The 23,428-nt window shown below is 36.7% G+C and overlaps 1 protein-coding gene across 1 annotated transcript; it reads right to left on the reverse strand.

The window, feature by feature from the left end:
* Positions 1-18,007: 18,007 nt before the first annotated feature.
* On the reverse strand, positions 18,008-21,089 carry LOC120461835 (arrestin domain-containing protein 3). The gene is made up of 7 exons (XM_039650145.2): positions 20,684-21,089; positions 20,514-20,552; positions 20,348-20,408; positions 19,821-19,968; positions 19,624-19,720; positions 18,779-19,041; positions 18,008-18,558 (listed from the first exon to the last, which is right to left on the reverse strand). Exons 1-7 carry the CDS (start codon positions 20,943-20,945, stop codon positions 18,088-18,090), a joined length of 1,341 nt encoding a protein of 446 aa, XP_039506079.2. The 5' UTR covers positions 20,946-21,089; the 3' UTR covers positions 18,008-18,087.
* Positions 21,090-23,428: the final 2,339 nt, after the last annotated feature.

Consider the following 23,428-nt stretch of genomic DNA (forward strand, 5'->3'; position numbering starts at 1 on the left):
CATTCAAAATGTTTGTGATTTTAATATAAGTGGTTATATTTGACCACTTGCTTGAGCAACTTAATATATAGAAGTAATGCATGGAATAAATGGCTTACGTTGTTGGAATAGTGAGTAAGTGTTAAAATAAAAATAGTGAGTAGCGGGGTGTTTGTGGTACAGCCGTTGATCAGTTATGCACTGTAATTTAAACGCAGCACACTGTATAAAGCACTATAGCTGCCTGCTTCTAAACCGTATACACACCGCACACGCATTGCACATGGATTCTGTGTGAAACCTGTGGTAAAATGATGGGAACAGACTTTTCTGTGGGGAGTTGGCTGAAAGTTTAGCCTATTTATCCTAGCTCAGAAACAAGTCTCAACCCTGTTTCCTTCCCTTCACGTTTTCTGACAGTCGGTAACTTATCTTGTAAACTTACTCTGAGGTTCTTATTGCAGTTGTTAGAACAGCCGTGTATTACACAACACCATCACGCTGTTAAAAAAAACCGTGATAATGTTTTTTGACATTATTAAAAACAGTGAAAATAAACAGTGACCATGGATAATCCCGACGCTATACCTCGCTTGTCAATTGACAGACTGACAGTTTCCATGCTTTCTATGTCAACAATATGGCCGCCACAAACATTGATGACGCAGATCGAATAAGGTCTATATCTAATTGTAATGGCTTCTTAAACAAGACCAAGGGTGGGACTTAATTTTGTCCATCAGGAACTGATTGGATGGTTGTGGTTTGCTATTGCTGTTATGCATATGTGTGACAGAATGCCCCGCCCTCGTGCCAGTAAACACGTCACCAGAGAAGAGATGTTGTTGCAAGAGGGAGGGAAAGTTTTTTTGAATAAAGGGTATGTGAAGTAAAAAAAAAAAATGTGTATATAGGTGTGTATACATACCCTCTAATCAAAATATCTTTCCCTCCCTCTTGCAACAATATACAGATTGCAGATACATCCTATGATAAAAACAACACTATTTCATAAAAAAGAACAAGAATTGACTCTAAAGCTAAATGTCTTGTCTCTAAATGAATTCTGACCATAGACAGTAAAAGAAATGGACATAGTGACCCCGTTGGTTTCAACAGAGAGAGTTGAAGCTCAACATGGGCACTCACTTCCTGATAGCCAAGCGTTCCACGCAGGCTCAAACTGAGCTTGACGACATAGATGTCACGTGAACAAACTGACTGACAGTTGTAAATGCTTTAGTAGCTGTGCCAAGACAAATTTTAATCGTGCACAGAGACGGCGAAGCGCGACCTGGAGCAACTTTTGGTAAGTATTCTGATTAATTATTTTGTCATTTTGCTTCTATTTATGCCATGGGGTGACTTTAGACAGTAAAAGATTGCCTGCGAGGCTGTGCGAGTGGTAATGACGCAATTTTTAGCCTATTTGTACAAGAATGGCTTCTACGGGGCCATAACGTAACATACAAAGTAATGGAGCCTTTTATACATTGTCGTGTTTCTTTACAAATAAATAATGGAAAAATGGAGTCTTTGGACGCCTCAGATGTAAAGTTATTCGCTGTCAAAGTGACGCCAAAATGAATGGGAGTCAATGGGATGCTAACAGCAGGTGATAGCCCGCTACAATGGCGGCCCCCGGAGGCAGCTTCAACTTCCGGCTGATGGATTACCCCCTTGATTCTGACCTAACCAGCATTGACACCCTCCCCTTCCTCTCTCCACCCATTAATGTGCTCTGTGCCCCTATTGGTCATTGTCTCTCCGCCTAGCCAATAGAGTCTCTGTGAGGACTGCAGCAGCCAAGTTCTCCAGGGGATTGGATATGCTTGAGAGAGTGTTTTTTTTTTTTTACAGTGCCCTTCTATTTCTGTTAAAGTTCGGTTTGTCACTTTACTTTCAAAAGGGCAATTCCACATAAAGAGAAGTATATTTAAGCCTGAAGTGGAGGACAGTTCAGTATAATTAAAAGATCAAGGTTAAGTGTTCACCAAGCACACTGGAATGAGCTTATATTAGAATAGGCCTACATCTATTCATTTTGAATTGTTATTATTATGCTAACTTATTCCATTTCATTTGTCTGTGTTATTGCTGAGGAACCTGATGCTATTTTGAGTTCATTGTTCTTACCTCTTTACAACCTAAAGAAATAAAAAATAGTAAGTGAAATAACAGATTTTCAGTCTGAGTTTTAATTAAAAAAAAATACTGACCTCAATACAGGTTGAGATCAATGAAGAAGAAATGGCATTACAGGCTGTGTCTGTGAGCTACGCCAGTTTTTGCTGCTTGGACAGTCAATAACAGTGGTATGAAGTTGTAAGGATATTGCACTCATGCGTTGCACTCATGCATAGAAAGAAAGAAAGAAAGAAAGAAAGAAAGAAAGAAAGAAAGAAAGAAAGAAAGAAAGAAAGAAAGAAAGAAAGAAAGAAAGAAAGAAAGAAAGAAAGAAAGAAAGAAAGAAAGAAAGAAAGAAAGAAAGAAAGAAAGAAAGAAAGAAAGAAAGAAAGAAAGAAAGAAAGAAAGAAAGAAAGAAAGAAAGAAAGAAAGAAAGAAAGAAAGAAAGAAAGAAAGAAAGAAAGAAAGAAAGAAAGAAAGAAAGAAAGAAAGAAAGAAAGAAAGAAAGAAAGAAAGAAAGAAAGAAAGAAAGAAAGAAAGAAAGAAAGAAAGAAAGAAAGAAAGAAAGAAAGAAAGAAAGAAAGAAAGAAAGAAAGAAAGAAAGAAAGAAAGAAAGAAAGAAAGAAAGAAAGAAAGAAAGAAAGAAAGAATGAAAGAATGAATATTATGCAAAATATTGATTCAGACATCCATTAGGGACCGTTCAGTATTTATGGAAAGGTCCACCGGAGGAAAATAGGGGAGGGTCAGGGTCATGTCTTTTTATTCTTTGAGGGGAGGGTCATCCAACTTTTGTATTCATGAAAACAGCAAAATTTCAAAGTGGCTTGTTTGGTGGATATTTTTTTTTTTTTTCATGTAGCTCCATAGCTCTCTCAGTCTTGCTGTCAGACCTAAACCTACCCCTAAACCTACCCCATCACCTAACTGGCGTTAAAGGTAAAGCGTCAGTTGTATGACGTCCCTATATCGTCATGTAACTGATCTGGGGTAGGTCTGGGGTAGGGTTAGGGTTAGACCACTAGGAGGCGCGTCAAAAGCGTCAGTTAGATGACACCTTGGGATGAGAACGGGCTGAGAAAGCTTTAAATTTTTAAACAGAACATTTCAAAATGAAAGAAAACATGATTTATTTATTTATTTAAATCAAAAAGGTTTGGTCTATCGGTACAGCCCTAGTAAGATGAGAAAGCAGGAGTTTAGTCGTTTGTCCATTCATGGTTCTGGTAGTAAAAAAACAATGGCTATCTGAACATCTTTGCCCAGCGCAAATCAGTAGTAATCAATAAATTATCAGGGAGGGTCATGTCATTATTCACAATCATTTTGAAGGGTCATAGAAAAATGCATTGTTGGTGAAGGGAGGGTCAAGTCTTTTTTAACTACAGATCTTACAACTCCTCCAGCCCCTTAAATAAAAACACGAACAGACCCTTATTGTTTACTATAGCTTGCAGAGGAAATATTTAGTATATTTCGGACAAATTAAATTATTTAAATCACACTGAATTAAATTATACTGAAATAAATATTTATTAAATTAATAAATGTAAACTTATGTTATTGTATCTTATAATAGGCCTACTGATCATTTCACAACCTTATATTAGCATTAATACCGGGCTTGAACAAAACACTGTAACCTAGCTTAATTTTGTTCAGGTGAATGAGCTGACTGAATCATCCCAAACTGGTGTCCTGGAGTTCCTCATATTTAAGATCTCAGAAACACAACTGAATCTTGAACATGAACACAAAAATAAATAAATAAATAAATAAATTGGGTGTTGTGCAGATAACACTCAAGGTGTGTTTCAGGTGAAGCAACATTCATAAAATATTTGCTGAGAAAAAAAAAGAAGGTTTAGTCTTTATTTCTTAAGCAGACTGTGACATTTGTCATGTCAACTTCAATCTAGAATGGGCAACAAAAAAAGCAGATATGACTTCAACCGTTACATAGGCTACTACAGAATGAAAATGACTTTAGAATGGTTCATTATTTTTATTATACCCTTAGAAAAAAATAATGGTACAGTGATGTTGTCAGATAGTAATACTATAGTACTCTGGGAATAACCACTTTTAAGAATTCCATGGTACCACATCAAAGAACAATACACACAGTATGCTATAGGTAGTTAGGCTAACCCTGATAGACCCACACATACATGATACCATCATGGCAAGTGTCCAAAAACCACACACAGCACCGCCATGGTACTTTTGCCACTTTTTGTAGGTACATTTATTGTCCTGAACTTTTTTATCTGCCTTCTCTGCGGGGCTCGTGGGCTGTGGCAAGTGCCAACGGGCATTACAACAGCAAGCGGCCATCTGGCAGCCCAGCGAACTAGCAGCAACCCCACCAGCTGCAGTCGCAAAACGCCCTTACAAAGCAGGACATGCGAGCAGCTTCTGACGTTTGCGGCCACACTGCGCTACAAAGCGTACCAAAGCAAGAGCGGAAACCATGAGAAACTATCCTTCAAAACAGCCCGATTTAGACACACATGAGTTTCCCGGGCGCACATGGGAGACCGTTTCTGTTGCTTTTGAATTTGCGACTAGTTTTGACGAATATTTACCCCGCTAAAATAAATAAAGGACTCATGCAGGGGCAGTTCAATACCCCGACATGGCGGCAAGAAAAAGAGGAGAGCTTTTTACTATTTTGGAAACTAGCACTGACACAGAAACGAACGCGCTCTCCGACAGCGAGGACTCCCCGTTAAATCTGCCCGTCGATGTGAAGTGGTTCGAGATTCCTTTCCGAAAGTCCGAGTCGGACGAAGAAGACGAGGAACTGCAGGAGAACAAGGGGGAGTCTGAGCTGGAGAGCTCGGCGGCGGCGGCGGCGGCTGCGGCTGCGGAGACGGCAGAGGGAGAAGAGACTGCGGACTCCGCCAGCTACATCGCGGGAGGCGGCTGCAATATCATTTTAGTCACTGGAAATGGGATCAAGCACGAGGACTACGAGGAGGACTCCTATTTTGCGACTTCCAATAACTGCTCTGAAACCTCTTCGACTGACTCAGATATCGATTTTTCCGATCTAGAAGAGGAGGAACACCCAGCTTTATTCAGCACATATGATTTTTTGGACGACGAGTGCACTTCTCAGGATTTCTGGGGAGAGCCTGACCAGGTAATATCAATTGAGCCTTTCACCGCTGACAGTGGCCCTCAGCACTCGCTAGGGGATGATGCTGACACTTTAGACTATTTCCGGTTGCTCTTCCCAGATTCATTGTTTGAACACATGGTAGAACAAACAAACAACTACGCCCTCTTTCGGCAACGGAGAAGCGGTAGATCAGACACTCATTGGCACCCCACTGACATTAGAGAAATGAGGGCATATGTTGGCCTTAACATCCTCATGGGCATCAATCAGCTGCCAGATTGTGGCATGTACTGGGCCAGTGACATTTTCATTGGGAATGCTGGCTTTAAGAAAACAATGACTGCACGGCGCTTCGAAAAACTCAACCAACACTTGCACTTGTGCGACCGTGAGTCAGAGCCTTCCAAAGGGGAGCTGGGCTATGATGGACTTTACAAAATACGCCCCCTCCTGGATATGGTTGGAAATACCATGTGGGATTCCTACCTGCCTAACCGCTGTTTGACTATCGATGAATGCTCTATTGCCTCAAAGGGACGCTTTTCGTCAACGCAGTACATGCCGTCGAAGCCTTTGCGGAAGGGGCTGAAGGTGTGGATGCTTTGTGACTCTCGCTCAGGCTACTGCCACCGCACTCGTATTTTTGTGGGTAAGCCGAGCGACGATCTGGCAGCAGCTGCGGTGGGCCACAAAGTGGTGACGTCACTGGTGAGGGGACTCGAGGGCAGACACCACCACATTTTCATGGACAGCTTCTTCACGTCGGTGCCCCTGCTGCAGCATCTGCTGCTTCAAGGGCTCTACGCTTGCGGCCCAACCAACCCGTGTCGCAGCGGTTATCCTGATGCCCTCAAACCTCGCAACATTGGAAAGCTAGCACCAGGCGAGTTCTATCAGTGTCAGCATGGCAACCTGGTGGCCACTGTCACAAGGGATGCTAAAATTGTTAGCTGCGTGTCTTCTAACTCTGCGCCTGGCATCGTGGGCATCGGGCCGGGTAAGCGGGATGCAGACGCGAGTGAGGGAGATTGTGGACTGGCAGGGCTCGGGATACCTCGTCCACTTCCTCTGCTTTTATACCAGGAGAACATGAGGGGGGTTGACCTGTGCGACCAGCTTAGGGAGTGCTACCAGGTCGGAAGGCCAAGCAAGAAATGGTGGCGCTACTTCTTGTGGTTCTACGTAAACCTCTGCATCGTCAACGCCTACGTGGTTTTGCGCGAGAGCCGAGGAGGGTCGCCGCCGGCAGGTTTTAATGGCAAACAGTTTACACAGCGTCACTTCCGTATTCGTCTGGCGCAGCAGCTGATTGGTGACTACCAGGGGGCAAGGGGCATGGAGCGAGCAGCCCGTAAACGGCACGCGGACTCGCCCTTGGAGTACGGGCACCGCCTCGAGCGCATGTCAGAACGCTCACGACGCTGTCGGAACTGCACAAACAAAGGCCTGAGACATGAGAGTGTGTTCGGTTGCAAGATCTGCAATGTGCATCTGTGTAGAGGAGGGTGCTTCAGTGAATTCCATAAATGAACAGATTTTTTTTTTTTAAAAACAAGAATTTCCACATTTTGTTTGTTTATTGCTTTGGAAAATGTTTAAACAGTGGTTTTCTTCTCCACTGCAAGTGCTGTACCAATCATAGTCAGATTTGATTCGTAATTGTACTCTAGTAATAGTTGTTGTAGTAATGCACGATTTGCAAGAAAACTGAAATTATACACTTGCATTAGCATAGATTGTTTTATCCAATTGAATTTCATATTGCCAACAAAAGGCCTTGTCACTTTTTATATTATGATGAACAAAAAATGCATTTTATGGATTAATACAACTTTTCAACACATACATTGGCACCTAAAACAGCATATGTTTTCTGTGAGAAGTTCTTATGCTTTTTTCTAAATAAACACTTTTAAAAAAGAGCCTGCTATTTCAAATTTTATTTCAGGTTTGTATATTTCCAACAAAACAGATATTTGTCAAATGTAAAATGCTCACTGTTGTTTTATGTGGTAAAAGTGTCTGAAAAGGCGTCAAAATCCATGCGAATAGAGAAAGTGTTACCATTTTAAAAGGCACCAATAACCACAGTCTTAATCTAAGTGCAATTACTGTGAGACATCTTTAGGGACGGTGTAAAGATTGCTTAATAAAGCTCAGTTATTTTCAGCACATTACTTCAACTGTTGGAAGCCAGATGTGATCTCAATGTTAGCTATAGATATGAGTACAGTCAATCTGTCACTATATGATTTTGTACCGTTATGACAGCTTGATTATGATTATTCTTACTGTATTCATAGTTGTAAAACCTAAAGTGTCGCTTTTATTGTATGTTCTCCTTAGTAATAATGAACACTTAAAAATTACATAATTATTCTAGTTGTAAACAATTTTCATGTAAAACGGAGAACAATCATCTACAAGCTCATTCACCAGCTCATAACATTGAAGTGCCATTGTGTGGTTGTTCCCTAAGCTCGTTTTGGTGAGTCAGTGTTAGGCCTCCAAGCGTAGTCCTCTTGAGGTTTTGGTTTCTCAGATCCACAACAGTGCTTTTTTCCCTCCAGCTCTCTGATGAAGAACGGGTTAGTCAACTGGACGCCCCTCCTGTCGATCTAGGGGGAGTCCCGCGGGGAGTTGCTATGGCAACCCTAACATGTGAAGACAGTGAGTTGCCAGCAGGCTCAAATAGTTGTCATGGGTACTTGCCGGCTGTGAATTGGGAGATAGCTCAAACCACACCCCTTGAGCTCTGTTCCAAAAACAGACCACGTTCAAATTTGGAGAGGGACGCCGGCAGAAGCAACCAAGGGTTTGTTTAATCCCGTAAATAATTGAAAGTTGGATATTTACATGCAATTAAATGGTTTTTAATGGAAAAAGCAATTATTCATTTAGGCTACAGCTTATGCATTACATATGCATGGTGAAAAGGATTGAAATACTGTAGTCAGGTTTAGCTAGATTTCAGGAAAAGTTACAAAAGCAAAAAATCCTGAGTATTGACAGAGCATAGATTATCCGTTTGGCTCAACGGAAAGCTGTCAGAAAAAAAAAGGTGAACCTTAAAGGGACAGTTCACACAATTATTTACTCATTTACTCACCCTCCTGTTCCAAACCTGTATGAGTTTCTTTCCTCTCCAGGACACAAAGGAAGATATTTTGAAAAATGTCGGTAACCATACAGTTGATGTCTGTAACCTTTCATAGTATTTTTATTTATTTATTTATTTTTCATTCCATGGAAGTAGGCTAAATTTGGTCCATCGACTGTTTAGTTAGGCTACCTATATTCTTCAAAATATAGACTTTTGTGTTCAAAGAACTAAATTCATACAGGTTTGCACAACGTGAGGGCGAGTAAAGGATCCCAAAATTTTCATTTTTGGGTGAACTATCCCTTTAAGAACAGGCTGTGCATCAGCACATGGTTTTTGGTAGACTAGTTTGTTTTCTTAGTAGTCAAGTAAATGAGGATGCAACACAAACAAACGGAGATATTCAATTGTTTATTGGGTCCCACTTTATATTAAGTGGCCCTAATACATGTGAACTGCATGTACATAGGCCTATTTAACTACAGTGTAAGTACACATTGGTACATCTGTATCATATCTACAGCTGTAATATTTGTGTAACTACACATGTAACAACCTATGGAATGGTATGTGTAAGTACAAAGTACTGTAACAGGACATTGGTAACACTTTTTTCACTTCAGTAAGTACACATGTGTAACTGGAATTATGTAACTACATTTTGTAACAACAATATGTATTTACACAAGCTGTTTCACTTCCACATGCAGTCTTAAATACTGCAGTTACCAGTTTTGAATACACTGAAACTTTATAGAAACCATGATGATTCCTGTGTATGTATACCATGTATTTATGACTGGCAACAGGACTATTGTTAAATTACAACTTAAGTTTCACTTACCTGTGTACACTGTAACTCCTTAGGAACTGTCCAATTAATATAAAGTGTAAAACAGTCACAACTTATATACAAAACCTAAACATCTCTGTAACAACATAATAACCGTGTACCACCACTTGCATGGTAACTCTGCAGGAACTGTCCACGTAATATAAATTGTAATTGTTAAGGTACAGTGTTGTTACAAGATAATTCCACAAGAACTGTCCACTTAAAAGTAATTTAACAATTGCATGGGTGAAATGCCCAAGTACTGTATTTAACTGTATTCACTTCTCAGTAAATAATGTATAAAGGACTGCAAAAAAGAAGAGAAAAAAGCAGTAAAGCTAAACAATGTTTATTAATTAAAAAACTCAACAGTGTAACATGAAGTAAGACTTGTGTGAATACATATTGTTGTTACAGAATATAGTTACATAATTCCTGTTACACATTTGTACTTACACATACCATTCTGTAGGTTTTTAGATATATTTAGTTACACAATATTACAGCTTTTGTGTACTTACACTGTAATTTAATACTATGTACACATGCAGTTATGTAAGTTCACAGGTATTAGGGCCACTTAATATAAAGTTGGACCGTTTATGGTTTCTAAAGTAAGCATTTGCTTAAAAAAATATTTAGTATCAGCCAGTAGATGGCAGAGTTTACATGAAAATTGATGAACTTACAATTTACAATGCAATAAGGTGGACACCTGGATACAGTAAAATCTTATCATTTGCTTTAGGGCAATTTCTTTGTTGGGTCAAATAATTACAAAATATATGAGCATCTCTAAACTACACAGTACATGACAGTGTGGTCCACAATGCAATAAAAATGCTTGTTTTTTTTTTTGTTTTGTTTTGTTTTTTTTTGTTTTTTTTTTGGTATATTTTCTTCAAAACCTGTTCTTATTTAATCGATTAAAAAAAAAGAAAAACCAGAATGTCAATGTCTCAGATTTCAGGTCCGCTGTATTATGGACACAGTTAGTTTGTTGTCCTTTAAATATTTGCAGGCGATAAACACAACCTTTGCCAATATTTGTATATAATTGAAACAAACATGGCAGCCAAATTATGCGGCAAAGCATGCATGAAATTCCACTTTACATTCCTCATTAGTATGCTTGTAATCTGTTATGAACAATATAAATGTTGAATATGAAAATACTACAGAGAATGCATGCCAAGCAATCAAGAGTAATACAAGAATAACTGGATTCACTGGTAGATATTAATTAAAAGCAAACTACATTAAAATCTTGAATATATTTCAAATTGCTACACAGCTTTTTGATTGAATTGAATTTATATTGTGTAGTCCTGTGTGTTATTTATTCCTGTTGTATATCTTGAAGTATTTTAAATGGGACATTTCTCACATCTTCCGTTTTGCTAAAGACTAATGTCTTTAAATAAACTTAAGAAGTTGCAAACTATTTGTTAAATATACTCAATAAATTGAAGAAACTTAACCAAAAGTAACATCAATAACCCAAAATAGTGGCTTATAAAAACACAACAATTTATAACAAAACTTCTCCCAAAAAAACACCAAATAGAGCTAAAATGCTGCAATATGATTTGCGAAATAAAACCCAAAAGGTTTCCACCACAGAAGTTTCACAAAAAATTAAAAATCTTCAAAATCTTCAGTAAAAGTTCTAAAGCAATTGCTTTAAAACATTCTACGGTAATATTACATTTTAGTATTTACATTAAATAATTATAATAAATATAGTGTAAAGTCAAACAAGGGATGAGGGGAACAATTATCCTACCCCTCTTGCATGCCCAAAAGTTTGTGAGTTAAAAAATATATATATATATTATAAAAAAATATTTAAAAAAAATATTAAAAACAAATTAATGAATTAAATCTGAATCCATAAAATTACTCCATGATGTGCTTATATATCTTACCACCATAGCTAACACTGCAAGTTCTTGCTATTAACATTTAAGTTACTTATACCAAATACCCCAGATTTTGATTATTTATAATTTTGTAATTTCAATTTCTTTATTAGCTCAGTCAGTCATATTGTCTGATTAAAAATGGAAGTGGACTAGGTAATACCAGAGTAGATTAATATTTACATAAGACAGCATTTCAACTATTTATATCATAGAAGTAGTGATAAGAGCTTGAGTAAACGATGAAACTAGAGATAGCAATCACAAATCGGCTTTATAGTAAAACAAACAATGGAGAAGAAAAAAGGTGTCAGCTGTGTGGCAGACATGTGATCCTAAAAACAATAAAATCCTGAAAACAATAAAAGCGCGAGGAACAGAACTGTACGAGCTGTTCATGTGATTATATCTTAAATTATATCTTAAATGCATTCTTACAACATACAGTACAATTGAGATAGAACAGCTCAACTAGTGAAATTTGCCTAAATCTAAACTGCAGCATATTACAGCCCATTCTCACCCTCAAGGCGTCACTTAACTGACACCTTGGGAAGCATTTGGACATGCTTCAATATCTGACGCTTTAGGCGCCCTTTAGCGTCAGTTAGATGACGTCTAGGATCGCGTGTACCCTACCCCCACCCCACACCTAAACCTAACCGCGTCCTCTAACCGACGCTTTTCTTTAGCGTCAGTTAGATGACGCCGTAGGATCGCGCCATGTAAGTGACGCTAAAGGGCGCCTAAAACGTCAAATATTGAAGCATGGTCAAAGGTGACGCCTTGGGGTGAGAATGCGTTGCATATTAAGATAGAATAGGTTATGCAAGAATTGGTCTCATACAAAGTGAAATGAAATAAATAACCTAAATAAAGCTAAGAGTTACAAATGATGGGCATAATGTGATCTGCCGGATTCAGGGAATGAGCGAATGGGGGGGGGGGGTATATAAATAAAAACACAAATTACAAATTTAGAAACACACACATACTGTACTGAAACACACTACTCAAAAACCTCAGTCTCGATGAATGTTGCTGCACAGTTCTCAAAGTGCCAATGAGACCCAAGACATGTGTCTTGATTGAAGACTCTTGTAAAATCAAACCAGGCCTCAGGTAAAATGTTCCAGTGGGTGCTGAAAAGCACAGGTATAAAATCCCTTAAATTCAAGTTGTTGAATCTAAAATCCATCTCTGCAATATGTAAAAAGTTATATATCCAGTGTAACAGTGCAGCGCATAAACAATAAAAATTTACTACACTTAAAAATGACTACTGAACATGTTACCATCGTGAACGGGCTGCCATGTTGGTTATGTCTATTTTTGATGGAATTTATTTGGTCTAAATGTATCATTATTCTGGAATGATGGATGTTTACAATTTTTCAGTTTTGTACTCACTGTTTGTTAATAAGAGAGTGATAAAAACATAGAACATAGATTTGTTGTGGAAAAGCTATGTAGCTTTTCCACCTTAACATTTTATTAAGAAAATTTTCCACCTTAAGAAAAATTTCCACCTTAACAGGAAACAACATTCCAACATAAAACCAAAAAATGTTTTCATTTTTGATCTGTACAGTTGCCTTGAACCATAAAAATATGCATGGTCAAATTGAACCGCGAACATTAGTCGTATAAAAAATATTCTCATTCTACAATATTGTATCCTTGCTTTGCGTGGTCATAATCCTAAATTTAAAAAAGGCACACACACAAAAAAAAAAAACATATGTTAAATATTATTTAGATTGAAAGTAAAAATGAAAACTAATTTTTACCATCTGTGTCTTAGAAAGTCTTTTTCAGTACAGAATATGTGAGTGAGGGAAAACCAAAATAAACCCAAGAAAAGGTTTCATTTTAGTTCTGGACAGTCGACATGGATCATAAAAATATGCGGGTCAAATTGACTCACAGACATCGAAATGTACATACATTCAAAATGAATCAAAACACATCATATTGTCACTTTGCATGCATGTCCATGACTCTACATGAGAAAAAGTAACAAAATGTCAAGAAAAAATATCATAGGTTAACCGGTATTTATTTCTGACTATATACTCAGAGATCGAAAGGTGGTTTACTGACAACCAGACTCCATTACTGCACATAAGGGCGCCTCCATTTGTGGTTTGAGTGATCTGAACCATTATTTTCACCATTTTCATACAATTTATAAAGTAGACATCCCATTCAGAAGTAATATTTGTTTGTTTGTAATAGAAGTTTGGCAGATTTGCATATGAATTCAACCTAAAACGCATAGGCCTACAAAGAACACACATGTGCGTTTGCCTATAGCTCGCTGCCACATTACAAATGGTGACTCTATCATTTTTTTGTTTATATTTTACAATGCAATAAGACATTTTTTTAAAAAACATTTTCAGACCTTTTTTTTTTTTTTTTTTTTTTTTTTTTTTTTTCCTTTTTTTTTTATTGCAGGTTAACAAAACAGTAACACATACCAGGTAAGATTCAGTGAGACACATCTACAATACAGAAGTAGGAAAGGGGAAACAAAAAACAAAAAAAACAACAAAAAAAAAAAAAAAAAAAAAAAAACAACAGAAAACAGAAAAACTCACAACAGCCCCACACAGTTATCGACAAAGTGGTATATGTAGGCACACGAGATCCTTTCTGTGATGCAATTCGGTAGTATCTGAATAGTTGTAGAGGATATGATAGAGACTTTGACAAACACAAAGAAATATATACATATATATATATATATATACATACACATATATATATATATATATATATATATATATATATGTATCTGTATTAGTGTTAGTGGTGGCAGTATCAATGATAGTATTTATAATGATAATATTAATGACAATAATAGTAATATAGGCTATAGCAATCTACAACAGTAGTGACAATAGCAATATGACAATAAGAATACATTTAATTTTATTTTTATTGCACATCTGCTCTAAACTCTGGGTCAGAGGGCTGACCCAGAACTGCCAGTGAGCGCAACCAACAGGCCCCCCAGACACAGATGTTTCCCCTCGATTCAATAACACGATTCCCCTCCACCACCTTCAGTGACACCCAACCCCCATCGTTATACTTCTGGGCTACATTGAGTTTTTCCACCGGGGGACCACAACAGGCACCTCCAAACCAAGCTCCCCTAGTCTGTTTGTGACCTGACACAGCCAAGTGTTATTGGTGGTTGGTCCCCCCCCCCTTTTTTTTTTTTTTTTTTTTTAAATAATTGAATGGATGCTATCTTTTGAACTTTTGGCATGAAAACAAACTGAGGTTTCTACCCTTGTTTCGTGATTTTTCATGTTCATTGCTATTTCAAAATAAAGGTCTGAACACACATTACGAGTATGAAAAGATTATTGTTGCAAATCATGCAAGTCAAGATTAGTTTAGGTTTAGTATAAGATTTTACTGTTTTAAAAACGTAATGGCTTTGGGCCCACCGGTGGGCTGGTGACACTTTTAAAAGACTTCCATAGAATAATAGCAGTCTGTGTTAATATTTTACTTTCAGATGTAATACCATAAATATTGTTGCTCAAACAGTTTACTCTCCAGGCAGCTACTTTTGTCTTTGAATGTATGGGAGTGTTAATGAGACAAAGGTGTGTACAAAACAGGGAAGAGCTAGTGGGTCATATGTCATTCTTGGAATTTACCTTTACACCCCCATTCTGTTGCACACACACACACACACACACACACACACACACACACAATTTACCATATAGCCATTGTAAAACTACCAATTTTAAAGTAAGTTTAAGTACTATAAGTTAAAATAAAATACAATATTGGTGCGTTTTGCCAATGTTTTGCCAGTTTTTGTCATGGAACCATTCATCATCTAATGAAATTGATGGTCAATAAAAAAAGCGTTTTCATGGACATAGTCATTTGAGCTCTCCAAATTCAGGTCCCTTTTGAAAACTCTGTTGATTATAAGTGACTAACTTATTCCAACCAGTCTACTGTTAGAGCAAAAATACCACTAAAAGCCTAAGAATTGGCACAAACTGAACTAAAACCACCTTAGGCTTCATGGTATTGGGGAGACCGGATATAACACTTTTTGCTTCAAAATTCAATTAATTTTGTTTGAGCTAGAGTGCTTTTATACAAAGCACCCACATTGTTTACATGGTTTGCCTTTGTTACATTTCCAGACTGTGTTAGGATATTGTAACACATGCTGGGGCAAGTTGTAACAGTTGTTACACAAAAGAAGCGAAAAACACAGCCACACCATGGAATATGCTTCAAAAACAAGTTTACTGAAACAATCCAAAGCAACAATTCAAACAATGCCAAACAATTTTTTTGTTCAACCATAGCTTAAATCCACTATCTGTTTGACTCAGGAGTGTGTGCATGTGTGTGTACATGAGTCTACAAGAAAACAAACTTCCATGGTAACAATGGTGGAAAAATCTGTTTTTAAGTCTGGAGTGCAGGCTTGCAGAAACTGCATTGGGTACATTTTACCCACTTCCTTTGGCTTTCAGTTGCCAAATAGCTCCATACAGACAACAGAAGTGTTTTCATTGTCAAGATCTCAGAATCCTCTTCACTGGCTTTCATCATTACTGTTGTTGCAAGTGCAACTGATCTTACTCACCCTTTATTGAAGCCTCATTAGTTCCTCCAACACTGGCAAACACACATCTTCTTGCCATTATTTCCCAACGTATAGGCCTTCTGTAAAATGATTAAAAAGAAAGAGTTTTTAGGTGCGTGTAAGGGGATGGTTGTAACACCTTTTAAAGATATGTTACAACCTGCCCTGCCCCTATCAGACAGTGTTTAGCTGTCAAAAGTTTGAAATTAGCAGGTTGAAAATGCATATTTTGCCTAAGAAACTACTATTTGATCTAAGTTATTTGATTTTATCTGCAAAAGGCACTAAACGAAATAGTTTTAAAGTCATTTATAAATGACTGTATAGGTATACATCACATCTGCAAATCTGTATATAGCCTTTACAGAAGAGGAAAAATTATAAAATGATCATATGACCCATATTATCCCTAATTGGTGGGCTTGGTGGTGTTACAACTCTCCCCATGTTGCAAACCTTCCAAGGTCTGGCCCCTGGAAAATCATGGTTATAAAGAATTACAAGAAAGAAAACCAACATTTTGTTAAACTGATAACTCATTAATTTCAAAATATCAATGTTTCCAATAAAACCAAAATAATAACATACGAAATGTTGTAACAAATTAGTTTAAAATATGTTTATATATTTTTAATTTATTTTAACAAATTATAATTCATTATAAATATTCAAATGTTTTAGAATTGACTGTAGCAGAATTAATAGTATAATTATTTAATCAATTTATTGAACAAACAGAAGGCATGATCAATTATTAATTCTAGGAAATATGGTATCTTCCTGGCCAAGAGAGAATAACCATTTACCAGCTAAAGTAAATCAAGTGCAAGCAGGGTAATAGCATAGCTAGATCAATATGTTTAAGTGACTTTGATATTTTTGTGATTGACAAACACAGATACACATGTGTATGTAAATAATGAATGAATATAATGGATATACTGAGTGAATATAATGGTTTAATAAACAAAACTATGGTAGGCTATATACACACAAATAAACTAAGCAAAGGTAGTAAAGAATCAAGAAAGTAAAGAAAAGTGAAAAAAAAAAAGAGAGAAGAAAAGAGAATGGCAAGATTACAACCAGTTAACCTACGACAAACATCAGAGAATCGGGGTCACCTTAAAGGGGCACAATAACTTAGAAATACATCTAAAAGCTGCAAACGGGTACTTGCATTAGTTTTGGTTGCTGAACAAGTCAAGATGCAGTGGATTCTTGATGATGTTTGTGGTGGCATGGAGAATTTGTGGAGTCTTTACTCAAAAGTATGGTAACAAATATGCTGATGCAATTTATCATAACATATTGTACAATACTGATTATAAAATCAAAAGAGGATTCTTTTGATAGGCTACCAATAAAAAGGGGATTGGAAGACATTAAAGCAGTGATACATACAGTCCATCTTTTTTGGAAATGAACATTGGAAGTTACTCTAACATATTAACAAAAGAATCATATAAAACATAGGAACATGCATATAACACATGAGAAATACTATAAAAAATTGGGGAAGTTTGTGTGTATGAATGGAGTAAGTGTCCTTAAAAGTTTATCTCTATATCCTGAGCAAGAGGCTAATGCCTTCTGGTATCCTGTGCTGTCTTTGAGGGTTGCAGACACACATCTCTTGCCGAGATTGTTCAGGGGAGCAGAGGTGGTAAAGGTTTTAGGGCCGCTGACAGCAGGGGAGAAAGAATGTTTTCTGGGAATATATATATATATATATATATATATATATATATATATATATATATATATACTGTACTATATAATATATACTGTCATATATATATTACTGTACTATGTAATATATACTGTTATATATATATATATATATATATACTGTACTATATAATATATACTGTGTGTGTATATATATATATACTGTATATATATATATATATATATATATATATATATATATATACTTATGCAACTGTATAAGGCACAAAACATAAACTTTATGTTAGTTTAAGACTAAATTTAACTCATTAAGGACTGCACTTGCGAAGACTCGACAAAACAGGCTTTTTTTTACATACTTTTGTGTGTTTCTGTCCATTCAACTGCTGTCTGAAGCTGCTTTACAGACAGGCGGCTTAGACATGCCATCTCTTTTGTGTCTTATCGCGCATGAATGGTTTGAAAGCATGTGCATGAATAAGAGTGTGTATAATGCTACCCAAAGGATGACGGGGAAATATGTAACACAATTAACGTAACATCTATTTTAAAGGGTTACACTGCAAAAAAATGAACACGTTAATTTTGACAGCTTTAATTAATATGAATCATTCTAGCAATTTAGATAAAACAATAATAATAAAAGAAGCCTAGAAGGGGATTCTAAGATTTTTCAGGGTGGTCTGGCAACTGTGGATATAGTTGATAATCCAGATATGGAGGTGGAGCTGATGAGTCAGACTGATGTGAAACTGAAGGATCAAATTGACCAGGAAGTCCAGCGTAACTAGAGGGGGCAAACTGACCCGGAGGTCCAGGGTAACCAGGAGCAGGAAACTGATTGAGAGGAGGTCCTGGGTAACCAGGAGCAGAATATTGACTCAGAGGAGGTCCAGGGTTACCAGGAGCAGGAAACTGATTAAAAGGAGGTCTGTAGTGGCCAGGGGCAGCAAACTGACCAGGTTGTCCGACAACATTAAGTGGTGGTGCAGATTGAGACGGGTTGCCGTATGCATTCCAGACTTGAAAGTCACTGTTTGTAGCACTACTTGCAGCTGATAAAGACTGAAGAGGAAGAATCACTATTGGGAATTTGATCTCCGGGTCTGAGGCATATGGCACATCCAGGTAGACCTATAGAAACAAATTAGGAGTGGGTTATGGCAACAGAAATGTGTCTCTGTACGAGATGAGCAATCAACACAGGTCTTGACTTAAAAGATGGTTGCCATGTCAAAATCCAGTTTTGAATTAAAATTCAATATTTCAAAGCTGGATTTTGACATATGCCAATGTATTTGTTCACTTCATTGCAATGTGACTGTTTGTCTTTGCTTTCGATGCTGAAACTCACCCTGAGTCTGTACTCAACCTTGAGTATCCTACAGTTTAGGATAGAGATGGGAAGGCTGGGAGGAATGGGCAGCACTTTGGTGACAGTTTTGCTTGGGTTTGGGTTTGGCTCAATAGGTTCCCCTTCCTCTTTAAAAAGGTCATGTGTGTGAAGCTTTCTCTTTCCTCTTGCGAAGAAACTGTGTTTTTCATACAAGCAGTATTTTGGCTTGATTGTACGAGATGAATTGTTCTGAACTTCAGCCAAAACTTTCAAGCCCTCTCCTGTAGTGAGACACAATAAGACACTATTATGTAAAATTAAATTTACTTGAATTATCCCAAGAAACTATGTAAATTCTGACAAAATAGGCATCTAATTCATAATCATGTTACATATGAGAGATAAAAGAAAAATACACAATTAAAAATGTAAATTTAAAAAGAAAACACTTCTTTTTACATTATAATTGTATACATTTTTGCGTAAGCTCTAAAAATGATGCTTTTCCACCAATTCTACGAGTGGGTTCAGATGGACTTATGGTTGATTTGAAGCACGGAATGTGTAATTCTTTGTCAATTATTACAATAGCTGAATCACAAGGTCTGAAATGACCACATTCATCATCTTGATACTGTACCTGCTAACACAACAGTGCATACAGAGAATAAACAAGAAACTTTTGGAAAATATCCATCCAACTCTCACCTATTCTACAGATGTTAGGTGTTTGCAATAGTAGCCTATATATTTCACCTTCTTACAAAGATTCAGATATGGTTATCTATAGTAATCAAACTTTGAGTTTGAGAAATAAAAACATGAACACTGCTGAGGTGTTATAATAGGAGCTATAATTTTACCGAGGTAGTATCCCATTTTCTCCGTCTTTATGTTCATGGAGACACTCCCAGAGGTGAAGAGTTTCATTTGTTTATCTTTGGTTGCATACTGAGGTGCCTAAACAAGACAACACATGTAAAAGAGAGAAAACTGAACCTCAAAACATAGTAGAGGAATGTATGATATACATTTGAAATACAGGGCATGGGCTAATCACCATTAGTTCAGGATTGGACACATCAGGACTGGGGACATAGTGAAACTCTGCTTTGGCTTTGCTAGAAATACGCATTGATCGGGATAGTTTTGTCTCCAAAGTGTAGACGATTTTTCCAACTGAACCTTTGAAGGTGGGTGGGAAGTTCCTGTAAGAAAATAAAGTCATGTGAGTAATCGTACAGCAGAGAAATCGTACAGAAGAAAGTAAAGTATCATTAAAAGGTTGAAATTCTTGAAAAAAATAAATATTCGCTAAATTAAAAGTTCTATTTTATTAATTATATTGTAATATTTTAGTATATATTTATATTAAATTGTGCAGCCAAGCCATTTTGTTTTAAGATATAATTAATATCTGAAAAACGTGCCCATCGAATCAGTGAGGCAAAACCAAAATGGATATTAAACATGTTACAATATATATATATATATATATATATATATATATATATTGTATCGGGCATCCTTTTTGTTATCTCCATTCACATTGAAGCCTACATGCAACGAACTCATACGTCAACTTACTGTAGAGGCAACTGAAAGGTGAATGGATAAACATGACGTCCTGGTTTCACGACCGAAGGATCTAATAAAAATAAATAAATAAAAATTATTTTCAAAGCAAAGAGCATGCTTTTAGGTTTAATTCTCAAAGCTCTTTTTTGCAATATTCATCCGCGAACAGACTTACACGGCTGTCCTGCTGGATCTTTCAGCGTCTGGTCATTACCTAACGTTACAAGATTAAGTTAAGGAACAAAATAAAGCTTTTTAAATCGATCGATTTCCACTAACTGTAAAAAAAAATAATAATAATAATAATAATAATAATAATAATAATAATAATAAGATGTATTTTACCATGCGTTTTTTCCTCCTGAACGAAAAACTTCTCCACTGAATAATACTTCTCCTTATCCGAGTAAACAACAGTGTTTTTACCGTGACGCTCGGTCCAGCAAACCTCTGCTTTCCCTTTAATTTTCACACTCAGCGACTGCATTTTCGTGTCCTTCGCAACATCTAGAATGACTTGTCCCGAAATAAAATCCCCACTGGTGAAGGTATTGTTCTGATTGATAGGATTGTAAATGACAGAAATGTTTTTCACGGTGAGGGACATTGTGTCTCCAGTCCAGGGATCCGCTTCTGACGTTTGAACTCAATAATCTCTATAGTGGACTGGCAGCTGAGCCGACTGCTGCAGGAAACAATCAGCAAAGTATGTGGACTTCCAGTGGGTGTGCCTTACCGGAGTTTGAGAGACTTTTTCTGTGTGCTGTTCGTGACAAAACATGACGGCATATCACGTTGCCTATCTGAAGTCTTTTGAGAAGAGATTTGCCGCTTGCAGTAGGGGATTGAAAAAGTTCAGCTATCACACACACACACACACATATACATAGTCTATTGTCTAGAATAAAATAACTTATGTTATGTTTGATGTATTAGACATATTAGACATTCTCTGCCCAAACTAAAAACAACAACCACAAAAAAACAACAACAACAACAACAACAACAACAACAAAAAACCGGATTGGCTTGGCCAAAACAACATCTCCAACCATCACGACAAGACGTGAAATAATCATGTTGGTCCACTTTGGAAAACGTGAAGATGTCACGGATTAACTGATAGTTTAAACTCAAAACCATAAATAGGGCTATTGCCCTCTTGTGTCAAATTATAGTGACAATAGTTTGCTCGAGATACCCGGATGTTGACCTACACGCAAGATCTGCCATAAATGGAATTTTGAGAAATGTTATATTAATTAAAATGGGGAAAAAAACATACATAAATTGTTGTGATTTTATCAAACAAAGATATTGTTATCTGTTTTTCTTTTCTTTTTCTTTTTTTTCTTTTTTTTTTTTTTTGAGAACCAACATAGATAGACCCAAAAATGAATATCGACCGCTACTGGGGTCGCCATTTTAGACCGGTCACCCGCTCCACAGTGTAATTTGTATTGACAGCGCATTAAATCATGCCTCACTGAATACCGAACTGTTTTTTTTTTTTTTTTAAATTGCAATTCTTTAGCTATTCGACTTTATTCGACTATTCTTCCTTCTGGGCCTGAGATGAGAGTTCAAGAGATTTCCACAATGCATGCGCAAGAATTGCAATCATCAAGTTTATAGGAGCCTATGTAGCAATGATCCACCTCTCAAATTTAATCAAAAATATCTTCATTTGTATTCTGAAGATGAACGAAGGTCTTACAGGGTTGGTACAGCATGGGGGTGAGTAATTAATGACTTAATTTTTATTTTTGGGTGAACTATCCCTTTAAGCCACATCTCTGATCAAAAATGATGAGGTTGTTGTCACAAAAAGTGCCCATTTCAGGCTTTAGTAGGATAGCATAAGTGTAAAATTATATGTAAATTTTACATTCACAATTACTGAATTAATGTGAGGGACATCTGACCGAAAGGAAAATTGATTGAAAAAAAGTTGATTTCATTACAAATATATTTTATAATCATATTCAGAGAGCTCCCATAGTGCCCAGAATGGGGTTGAAGACTAGTGTCCATATCTTAAAATAATTACCATTAATAGGTATTTGATGCATGAGGTGGGAAAATATGTATTTATGAAAGTTAAAGATGTAATTAATGTTGTGGGGTGTTCAGAAAAGTAACACGGTAAAAAATCTCCAAATGTATAAGTCCAAATCGTACCGGTTTCGTGGAATGACTCAATTGAACTAAACTAGCCTATACGTACCTGTTCTATCTCCATATTCTCTGACTCTATAGGCCTCATTGTCCGACTCCGGGTCAATCACCCTATCATGAATAAAGAATCATCTATGAATAAACTATCACCAATCATGCATGTTTGTCACTGTAGCATTGTCATGCATGTAAGCTGAGTGATTTGTGTAATTTCCCTGCAAATCAAGCCTCTTAAGAGCTCCGCGCATGATTTAAGAGTTTAGTTGCTTGTCCATGAATGTACTGTACCTAAGATGAACTAGACACACAAAGTAGCAGTGTCTATTAACCACAATTAACTCATTTTAAATCAAACAATTTTACTCATCCATTTTTATTGTTATTTAAAAGATATAGTCAGAGTATCGCCATATTCAATTTTTGACAGAAATAAAAGTGATCTGTGAGGGATAGACATACATGTTCAATAGTTCAGCTGACCAAAGTCTCCCAGAAAAAGAAGAAAGAAAAAAAAAAAACAGTGTGTGCCATTAAAGTCACCATGAAATCAAAATGGACTTTTTTTTATGAAATATTTCAGTATTTTTTATAAATTATATATTCTGACTGTGCAAATATTTTAGTGTTCATATGCCCTTGTAATCTTTAGTCAAAATAACTCCCCCTCCCTCAGGACAATGTCACTCAAACAAGATCACAGCAATTGTAAACCACAATGATCCAACAATCTAATCAATTCCCAATTGATAAAATCAAGTCCCATAGGCTACTACATTTTGTCTTGTTCGGGAAGCCATTTCACAGAGACATACGCCACTAACAGAAGGAATGAAAAACTATTACTACTTCCGTTTCATGCTGACTTTTTAAAAGTAGCCTATAAAAAAGGCTACTATTTCACTGCAAACTGCA

Source organism: Pimephales promelas, chromosome 4 (genome assembly GCF_988280905.1).
Source record: "Pimephales promelas chromosome 4, fPimPro1.hap1.1, whole genome shotgun sequence".
NCBI lineage: Eukaryota > Metazoa > Chordata > Actinopteri > Cypriniformes > Leuciscidae > Pimephales > Pimephales promelas.